This window comes from Perca flavescens, chromosome 22 (genome assembly GCF_004354835.1).
Source record: "Perca flavescens isolate YP-PL-M2 chromosome 22, PFLA_1.0, whole genome shotgun sequence".
NCBI classification, from domain to species: Eukaryota; Metazoa; Chordata; class Actinopteri; order Perciformes; family Percidae; genus Perca; species Perca flavescens.
In genome coordinates, this window is record NC_041352.1 from 21,967,991 (window position 1) to 21,978,160 (window position 10,170).

Below are 10,170 nucleotides of genomic sequence, written 5' to 3' on the forward strand. Positions count from 1 at the left end.
AACCCCGCCTTCAGGGTAACATGGGTTACTAGTCAAGTAGAGAAGCCTGACTAAAGTCCAGATGAGGCAGGAAACTTTTGTTTTTTGTCCCAACACCTGTCCCAGACACTTTGGCTCCCTGTTTGCAGCTCTGAGGTTTGTGACTGCAATACACACTGAGCTGGGCCAGCTGGTTCCTATCCATTAGCCTTCTCATGAACCTGGTGCTTTATTTGGATGGCGATGATGCTCCTGGAAGCCTCTGGCTAGATGTCGTATGGCTCTCCGAGGCAGAGTCAGTCCAGATGCTCTGCCCTGCTGCCGCTCTCGGTTTCCCTCCAGCGATATTAGCCTTCCCGGACCGGAAACCGCCTGAGCTCGCGGTGCTGCTCGGGCACCGGGAGGAGCTGCGCGAGGCCCTCTGCCTGAGGTTCTGAGAAATAGATCGATGGAGGTTCCTCATGGACGAGCTGGCTGCCATGGTGACCACCCAGGGGTGACGGATGGCTTGGTCGGCGGTCAGGCGGGCGGCCGGGTCCGACGGCAGCAGGCGCTGGATGAAGTCCTTGGCCAGGTCGGACACTGAGGGCCAAGGCTGTGGAACAGAAGAAGCAGTGCAGAGTGACTGTGGTCAGTGTGAATGTAAAACCACTCACCCCGGAGGAAATGAGCCTATACAGACACTCTGGAACCTGCAGCCCTGGGTGTCTAGACGAGGTGCCGGCACAAGATTCAAAGCCTCTTTATAGCGGGATGAAAGATTTTGTTCTAATAAAGAAATAAAACTATGATCCCTGTGCGCTGCAGGCCTAACAAGCAGAACTAAACTCAAAGGAAAGCTAAATGTCACTGGGCCATAGGGAAGCGGCAGTCTTGGCTGAAAGAATATGAAGCTTGGGACGTAGGACAGCCTCGCCGTATGTGTGGGATTTGGGCACATGTTTATTCTAAGCCTGCATTAGCCTCTCAATAAAAGGCACCACAGATGAGCCTCACTGGGGTCTTCTGCTCTATGTTAATTCAAATAGCAAATCATTCCCCTTGTCATGACCCAAGCTGGCATTCAAGAATGCTTTGAAATCTGCCACGCCATCTTTCCAGTAGGAGAGAAGGCATCAGAGTCGTTATCATAATTCTGAATCATTAAATTATTCATGTTTTTTTTTTTTTTTTTTTTTTTTCGCGGAGACAACATTGTGGAGGCCTGCCTCAGGAAATTGATGACCTTTATGGTTCCATCTTATTTCGAATAATATATCACTGATACAGACATTGAATAAGATTGATGTGGCATCGGATTAAAAAGATGGCAGATGAACACCGGTTATGGTGACTGGGGCACAGCACAATAATCTTTATCAGTGTCAAAAAGCATGAACGCTCTTTTTCTACATGATGTTTAGTCGGGATTGTTTGAATGAAGTCAGATGACGATCATTTAGAGACTGCTTTCTTAATCACTTGTCTTTCACACGCACAAATATTTCCAGTCACCCACCAATTAACTGTCATATTCCCCACTGGTACTGGCTGAGGCGAATAAAAGCTAAATACAGTAAGATCCGTGTGTGCAGAATTCTCTCATTCTTCGCTCAACCTCGCACCGACTAAATCTCACTCTTTAGGGAGGTCTCGCTCTCCATTTTAATCCCGAAATGCATTTCTCTCCCCCTTTTTTTGTCTCTTGCCAAGTAATGACAATTAATCAAGCATGAAATTGACAATCGCGAGACTGTTGCCGGTGAGAGGAATTCAAAGAAGCAGGGACTCGTTTATTCTCACAGTGCACTGACTGGAGAGGAGTGCGTGTGCGAGCACGGCGCAGGGGTGCAGAGCCGCTCACCATAAAAATGCCTCTCACTCAAACTTTCTTCTCATTGTGTTGTTATTTCACACCTGAGCGGCAGGCAGAGTGACACTTGGTTTCCCTGGGAGGGAGAGACAGTGTTTGATTGAGCTCCCACGACTAACAAGTCTGACTTTCCTCCTTATCCGGTGCTGCCGGTGATTCTGCGAAGCTCCCCCATTACTGCTCCGTGAAACGCACATTTGACGGCAGCCGTGGCTAGCAGGCGCCTTTTTGTTTTTGATCTGAGATGACAGGGACACGTCAGTTAAGTGCATGCCGGCTACGTAGAAGAGACGACGGAGCCTTTGCTTATGTGGGAATGATGCAGTAAGAGATCTTTAAAGGGGTGGGGTGGGGGGCAGCGCGAGTTTGCCTCCCTCCTGCTATCAACGGGCTTCACCTTAAAGAAGAAGAAGACACATGTTGTTTTCCTGGTACGAAGCCACCTGCAGGAAGTTCATCCCTCTCTCTTATTTCAGACATTTTTCACGTCAAAAACACACAAAGGCTTTATTGTGTTCAGAGGAGGGGGTGGCGGGAGCCGGTGTTATACATCACTGTTGAGCAGAGAGCTAGCCGAGGGGGGGAGAGGGGGACATAAGCAGTGGAGAAAGCTACAGGGCTTGGCAACATCTTGTTAGGCTGAATGAGAAGCTGACTGAGTTTGCGGCGCGCTACATCCCTTACCTGACAGAGCCGTAATTGCCACAAATGAAGAAAACGCTAGAAGGTTGTATTACGCTAATGTGATCACGAGGATAATGCGCTTTTGAGTCATGAACTACTCCACACGAGAGTCTTCTCCCCCCCTCACAAATTTACTCAGCTCTGAGTCACCTGGCAGCATTTCCTGAGACACAATAATTAATTAATTAATAACTTTATTTACAGACTCAAGGTCCAAATACAAAAGCACACACAACACACCACAGACAGAAGGGTACACCCAAACACAAAAAACATACAGACACACTGTCCATCACACAGTACACAGAGGGAACACACAAAACACACATACCTACATACACACATACACAGACACAAAGACAGCCACACACAATACTGAGAAGATATGCAAATGCGTATGCCAGTGTTTCCAGAGTTTGGAAGTAAATCTGGTATCACTAAGTGCAGGGTTAGTTAAGGCAGTTAAAATTGTATTCTTTGACTCTGTTAATCGGCACCTAAATTTGTACATAAAATTCCTCAGCACAGCAACAACAAATGACTAGCACTGGTCCATCTTGGATACTTCAACAAAATTCTAAATGCATCATTGTATGCTACCTTTATCTTATTTATCTTTGCTTTACTATAGCTGCACCATAGGTGAGCTGTATAAAGTGGTGTACAGTATGCTCTAAAAAGAGACGTTTTAACTTCTTCAGTACACATATGAAATTTACGTGCCAACATATTTGCCTGTCCATATAATTTACAACACTGGCGCTGTATGTCATCATCATCACAAAAATCATCCCTAATAATGTGGCCCAAATATTTTGTTTTAGTAACTACATTTAGCTCTTGCCCTGTCAAATAAAAAGACGGAAAGCATAGCTTCCCGTCCTCCTTAGTTCTGACAATCATTACAACACTCTTTTTTGCATTGAATTTGATGTCATACTGTAGTCCATAGTTTGAACAGACACTAAGCAATTGTTGTAGGCCAGCACTATAAGGAGACATAACAATTAAATCATCTGCATACATCAGATGATTAATACGCCTATCTCCCACCATACAACCAGTTTTACACACTTCTAATGTCCTAGAAAGATCATCCATATACAAATTCAAAAGAACAGGCGACAATATTCCACCTTGTCTAACCCCGTTGGTAACTGGGAAAGGATCTGATGTAACAAAGCCAAGTTAGTTAGTTTTAAATAAGTCTCACCCTAATGAGTCCAAACGGGGGAAAGGTGGCCTGTTGCTAATTCCGGTTAAAAGACGCGGTTAAAAAACAAAATCAAAATATCAATACCAGGATGTAAGAGAGATTGGGCTGTCATGTATAAATACACTGTGGCCAAGTGGTGGCTGGATCTGTTCACATGGTGCTCACTAGGGGGCAGACTGGGCTAACCATTACCCAGGCTGCCCTGCTGCTGAAAGATGCAGATGTTTGGGTTGGGCCGGGGAAGTCTTCAATAACACAGCAGCAGAATGCAGAGGAGGTTTACCAGGCTGCTGTCTGGCCTGAACACACACACACACACACACACACACACACACACATGCACACGCAGAAATCCACTTACACACATGAGATGATATGGCCTGATTCTGTGCGAGGGAAAACACTCCGTCGTGCGGGCGGCGAGCGGATTGAGTGATAAGGTGCGTAGAGGCTACACCCGCTCTTCCTCTGCCATACTCGTCCTCTGTCCTCTCCTTTCTCTTTTCTCCAATCTCCTCCACCCTGACATCTATCCCAGACTCCCTGACTACCCCACCCTCCCGCTGTTGAGTAAACACATCAGTGTGAGTCTGCGCTACAGGTCTTCAGGCCAGGGGCTGGTGCACCAGTCGGGGGGGAAGGTATATGCACGGTGTGTGTTTGTGTGTTGCTAGTGCAGTGGGGAAGGGATGGGGGATGCTCGGAGGGGGGGGGGGGGGGGACAGACAGAGGGACCTGGTTTGTGGGCATGTGCTTGGGGTTGTTTGCATTTCTTAGGGAGTCTTACCTCCACACATTTACTGCTTCTCCCTTTTCTGCTTCAATAAACACACAAGGTTACTGATAGCTTTGGAAGAATGTTTGTAATTGCAGCCCTTGAGTATTAACTTGCATAGCAGGAAAGATAACTTTCAAAATCTTCATCTGGAAAAATGAAAGTCCATCTGCAAAAATGATACCTGAAATTGATCCTTTTTCATTACACTGACAATATTCTGCAGTCAGATACTAATGAATAACAAATGTATTAAATATCCGTGCCACCTATTGACCTAGAGAGTCTTACATATGGTTATATATATATATATATATATATATATATATATATATATATATATATATATATATATATATATATATATTTGTTGACCTGGTTAGAGTGAGATTTTTAGACTTTAAATGAAAAACTCACTCATATCAACAACTAGACATACTTGTAGATTGATAGGTGACCAAATTAAATAGCAGAATTGTTAAGGTATTTCACAATGCAGTTTTGTGTTGAGTATTTGGGTTTTACTATGCACATTGATTTACCAAATAGTTTCCCCTTTTCTATTCCATTTACTAAAGCTGCTATCATGTATAGCTCCTTGTTGGGCACTGTTATCTTAGGGCTAAAAGGTCCTGGGTTTGAGTTTTTCCATATCCAGAAGACACAGTTCAGAGGTCTATTCATAAGTTATAATAACTTAGCTGAATAAAACTCTTTTTACATTATGTGTTCCAGTGTGTTTTACTTATTAGTTATCCAGATAATTAGATAGAGCCAGATAAACTCCATATTGTGAATGTGTGATTCTAACCTGTCCATGGTGCAACCTGCTGCTCACCTTATACCTGGACAGGCCCCAGCAGCCTGTGATCCTGCCCTATTTCAGTGTTGGTTTCATGATATATATATATATATATATTTTTTTTTTTTTAAGATTATTTTTTGGGGACTTTTAGGCCTTTATTTGGACAACTAAAGACATGAAAGAGGAGACAGGGGGAATGACATGCAGGAAAGGGCCACAGGTCGCAGTCAAACCCGAGGAGTGAACCTCTATATATGGGCGTGCGCACCGGCAGGTTAGCTACCCAGGCGCCCGTTTAATTTGAATGGCTCTCTTTGCACTCTGACTTCCATTTCTCATGTGATCAGCTTTAATCTGGTCTGTAGACCGTTTTCAAGGACGCCATTTTGACATGTCACAGTTGGAAAAGCACGGGTGTAAGTAATCAAACGAATGATGTCTGAATTCCATTTAGCTGCCACAAGGTCACTTACTGGGAGACTTGAGTAAAACAGAGCCATTGGTTATATTATCAGTAACACCTGTGCTTTTCTACAAGACTACTACTACAATGAATGGCATAACGCAGGCCTGTGTCACTTTGTTCCATTGGTGGACAGCTCATTTCAAATGAAACTCTTCAAAGTCAAGTTTAATATGTGATGGGAATTCCTCAGGGTGTTGAAACTGTTCTTGTCACCCTTCTGAACGAAATGAAGAACCCTTGTGATGGCAGAGGTCCACATTTTGCGGCTACTTGTGAACCTTCATCCCACATTACAGCATTATTATAACAGTGTGTGCGTGTGTGTGTGTGTGTGTGTGTGTGTGTGTGTGTGTGTGTAACTGTGATGTCAGTTTATCAGAGAGGGAGGATACTTGCACATGACAGGGAATAAATGTCTTGTCAACATGGCAATGTGATTGATGGCTGTTCCATCAAGCCACGGACCGATACTCAGCCATGTATGATGTCTTCATATTGTCATCATATAAATTTTATAGGTTGATACTGCGTCTCAGTGGGATGTAAGATGCTATACGTGAGGTCCTAACATTTGGTTTTCAGCTTTATTCCCAAGGATGTTTCTCCACCAGTGTGTCCTAAATATGAGCTGTGTGGAAAGCCACCATGAAAAACACGTGAAATAAGCCCTTGCATAAAATGGATTTTTCACTATTGTTCAGTTAGTGGTCAGTGCAGCGGTAAACACAGGGATAATAGTCCAGGGCCTATGTAAGGGAGCCTCTTGTATGCCAGACTAAAATGTCAGACTGCATCCCTTTGAATCGGGCCAGGCTTAAAGCCTAGTGAATAATCCAGCCTTGGGTGTAATCAGCGTGAAAGAACAAGCTCAAACTCACCACTGAGCTCGACAGAAAAGGCTGTTAAAAATACCCACTTCAGTTGTATGACAAAGGAAAGGGGGGAAAAAAATAACATGCAGGGCCGCCTTTTCCCCATTTCGAAGCATCCTCAAAGAGCAAAACCAAGCCGAAGCTTGAGACACCTCAACAAACTTTCGCATATCCATTGTTGTGCTTTACAAGGTTGCAGAAGGAAGGGATGAAAACGGCCTGCACTGCTACACGCTGAATTAAAAATATTCTTCTCATTCCAGGCAAAGATGAAATAATGGAGCTACTTCTGGCAGTTCTAAAAGCACAATGATTAAAATGTGAATTATTTTTGTGCAGCGAGTATTTGTAGCAGCCATATGTGAACGGATGTGTTGCTAGGGTATGATCATTTTAATAAACAACAAACCAGATTGTGTTGTGGGGAAAAGGCCACATGTCACAATGGAAATGGCAGATGGATGATTTACTTTAGGCAGAGATACGCTGGATTCAGATTCAACATCAGCTGGCCAAATAATTCCAAATTGCCAAAGAACTAGAGCTTTTCTAGTTAAACTGTGTTCCGAAACAAGGTTTGCATCCACAAAACAAAAAAAACGTTTTAACTGCTAATACTTACTAATTTGGACCCCCAACCACCCCCCCACCCCCCCTCTCCTCCTCAATAGCTACAGACACAGAAATGGCACATACTAAGGAAAGCTCATTGCGGGACTGGCTCTAGTGGCTGTAATTCTGCACCAAGGCGGAATTTCGGGAAAGAGACTTCAGATACAGTATTAGGGGACCACTTAGGTCTATATAAAAGAGACTTCAGATACAGTATTGGGGACCACTAAGGTCTATATAAAAGAGACTTCAGATACAGTATTAGGGGACCACTAAGGTCTATATAAAAGAGACTTCAGATACAGTATTAGGGGACCACTAAGGTCTATATAAAAGAGACTTCAGATACAGTATTAGGGGACCACTATATAAAAGCATCCAAAGAGCAACATTTCATGGGACCTTTAAAGAAAATGTATGTAGTTTGTGTAACAGATAAAACATGACTTTGTGTTGCTTTTGTATATAAATCTAAAGTTTGCACCCTAAAATACTATGGTTCATTGGTTCTGTCTGTCCATTGAGTTGTAGCACTAGCTGGTCCTGCTAGAGCCCATACAGCACTACACTCCCAATCACCAGCACAACCTCTGCACCCTTAGTTTCTGCCTTGCTACTTTTGGGGGACACTTTTGGCATTTGAAATGTTATTATATCATGGGGGTGCAGCATCATCCAATATGCCAACAGAACTTCCATTTGCTACGAAGAAATACGTACTGTACATAGCGAAACTCCAAAGTGCAATGGCATGCCCAGTAAACTCACATCTCCATGGAAGCTGTATTTTCCTCTCACAATGGATCTGTAGAGCCGCGTGCGACTGTCGTCCTCAAACGGCATGGATCCACTCAGCACAATGTAGGCGATCACCCCCAGGGCCCACATGTCCACTGCACAGGAATAGGGTTTCCTCAGCAACACCTCAGGGGCCATGTACTCAGGGGTTCCACAGGTGGTTTTGAGGGACCAAGTCCTTTCTGCTCTATGATCGCCCATTCTGTCAGATGCTGAGACCTCAGACCCTGTGCCGCCAAAAGTGGCCAGCCCAAAGTCGGTCACAAGCAGCCTGGAGTCATTCCCGGGGTGGTAGTACAGTAGATTCTCAGGCTTCAAGTCTCTGTGGGTGATACCCAGGTTGTGCAGGTATCCCACCCCAGCCAGTACCATTCGGAGGGCCTGGGTAGCGTCCCTCTCTGTGAAGTGGCCCCTGCAGACGACACGCTCCAACAGCTCGCCACCTGTGGCCAGCTCCAGCACCATGTAAACCCGCTGGGGGAACTGGAACACCTCGATCAGCTGAATCACATTAGAGTGGCTCACCCGCTGCAGCACCGCCAGCTCCGAGGCGCACACCTCACGGCCCTCTGGGGCCTCTACCTCCATCATTTTAATGGCAAAGGGCTGGCGAGTCGCTCTGTGCTCCACGCGCACAACACGGCTGAAGCTTCCTCGACCGATCAGAGCCTTGATGTCGTATCTGACAGGGCAGGAGGGGAAAGATGACTGATTACAGCTTAACTATCTCATGATGCACTGTTGCAAAGCACTCAATGTCTCTCACTGCAGCTGCAGCTGTGATGTATGGGAAGATATCTGCATGTTGTATATAGCATACTGCGGCTAGTCGACCAGGCAAATTCATACATGTATATAGAATGATTTAGATTCCAGACAAGGCAATATATATAATCTGTGACTCATCAGAAGCACATAGACGGAGACATGCCATTAAAGACATCAGTTTCCTTGGTTTAATTGTTTCCACACTCCCATCTGACAAGTACAGGAAGCCAGTTTTCAGGTATTAATAGCCAAGGACTCTCAAACAAATGTCTACTGTTACTGCTAAATTGTAGGGCATGAAGGTTGGTGGGGGCAGGCTGAGAAAATGAGAAAGCTGGTGACAGAGCGCTGTGAATGCTCTGAATAAGTCACCTTGTGATGTGCTGCAAATGTTCTATTTTTAATAAATGTGACAGACTGTCTGGTTGCATAGTTGACTTAATTTTATTTGTTTCTAGTGTTGCTCAGTTATTCCGAATGTATTCATGTAAGTTTCCTCCGGGTGCTCCGGTTTCTTCCCACCATAAAGACATGCATACTAGGACTGCAGTTGAAAATTAGCCGACTGGCCAACACTGGCGCATTTACAGAAATGTTGAATAATGTGCATTGCCCTAATCAAATAAACATACAACCAACCAACCAAGTTAGTTGAAATTAACACAAAAGCAGTCAAGTATGTTTAAAAAAAACTATTTTACAGATAGTTTAACTACTGTTTTACTGGGTTCAAGTAGATTTTCATGTATTCCCTTACCTTGCGGTCACACGTGGATCAAACTTGTCCTTATACTTTGCAACTCTGTCCTGGTGTCGTCCGTCTCGGAGTACCTGGCTGTTTGATGCTGGTTGAGGATTCTTAACGCTGGTGGAAAACCACAGACCTCTTTGCTTCTCTGCATGCTTCTTTGGCTCATCATCATCATCATCACCACCATATGCTTTCCTAAAGGCCACAAGCGATTGCACCACACTTACATAGCCTTTCTTGGATGCCTCAGGCAGCACCTTACTATTCCCACAGCCCATCACTCAGCTGCAGCAAGCCATTGCCACAGAGGGGAAAAAAATAAAATAAATACTACATCTGCTGTAAACTCAACGTAGCTTGGAAATAAGAACACAAGCCTATTTTGCAGCAGGAGCGGCTCTGCCAGAGCATTCAGGTACGCATTCATGCAGGTGTTTGCTTGAGGACACTCCACCTATCCAGCAGCTTGGAGGTTGGCAGGTGTGTGAACGCACCCGCTCAACCACTTATGTGATGAAAGTGTCAGGTAAACAGGAACTGTTTTGAAGCCATTGTCACTCCTCTTACAGTAGGTTACCACACTGAGCAAAGC

At 44.6% G+C, this 10,170-nt stretch overlaps 1 protein-coding gene across 1 annotated transcript; it reads right to left on the reverse strand.

Moving 5' to 3' along the window:
• Positions 1 to 208: 208 nt before the first annotated feature.
• On the reverse strand, positions 209 to 9,856 carry LOC114549620 (serine/threonine-protein kinase H1-like). The gene is made up of 3 exons (XM_028570002.1): positions 9,585 to 9,856; positions 8,030 to 8,741; positions 209 to 574 (listed from the first exon to the last, which is right to left on the reverse strand). Exons 1-3 carry the CDS (start codon positions 9,854 to 9,856, stop codon positions 209 to 211), a joined length of 1,350 nt encoding a protein of 449 aa, XP_028425803.1.
• Between the last annotated feature and the right edge of the window lie 314 nt (positions 9,857 to 10,170).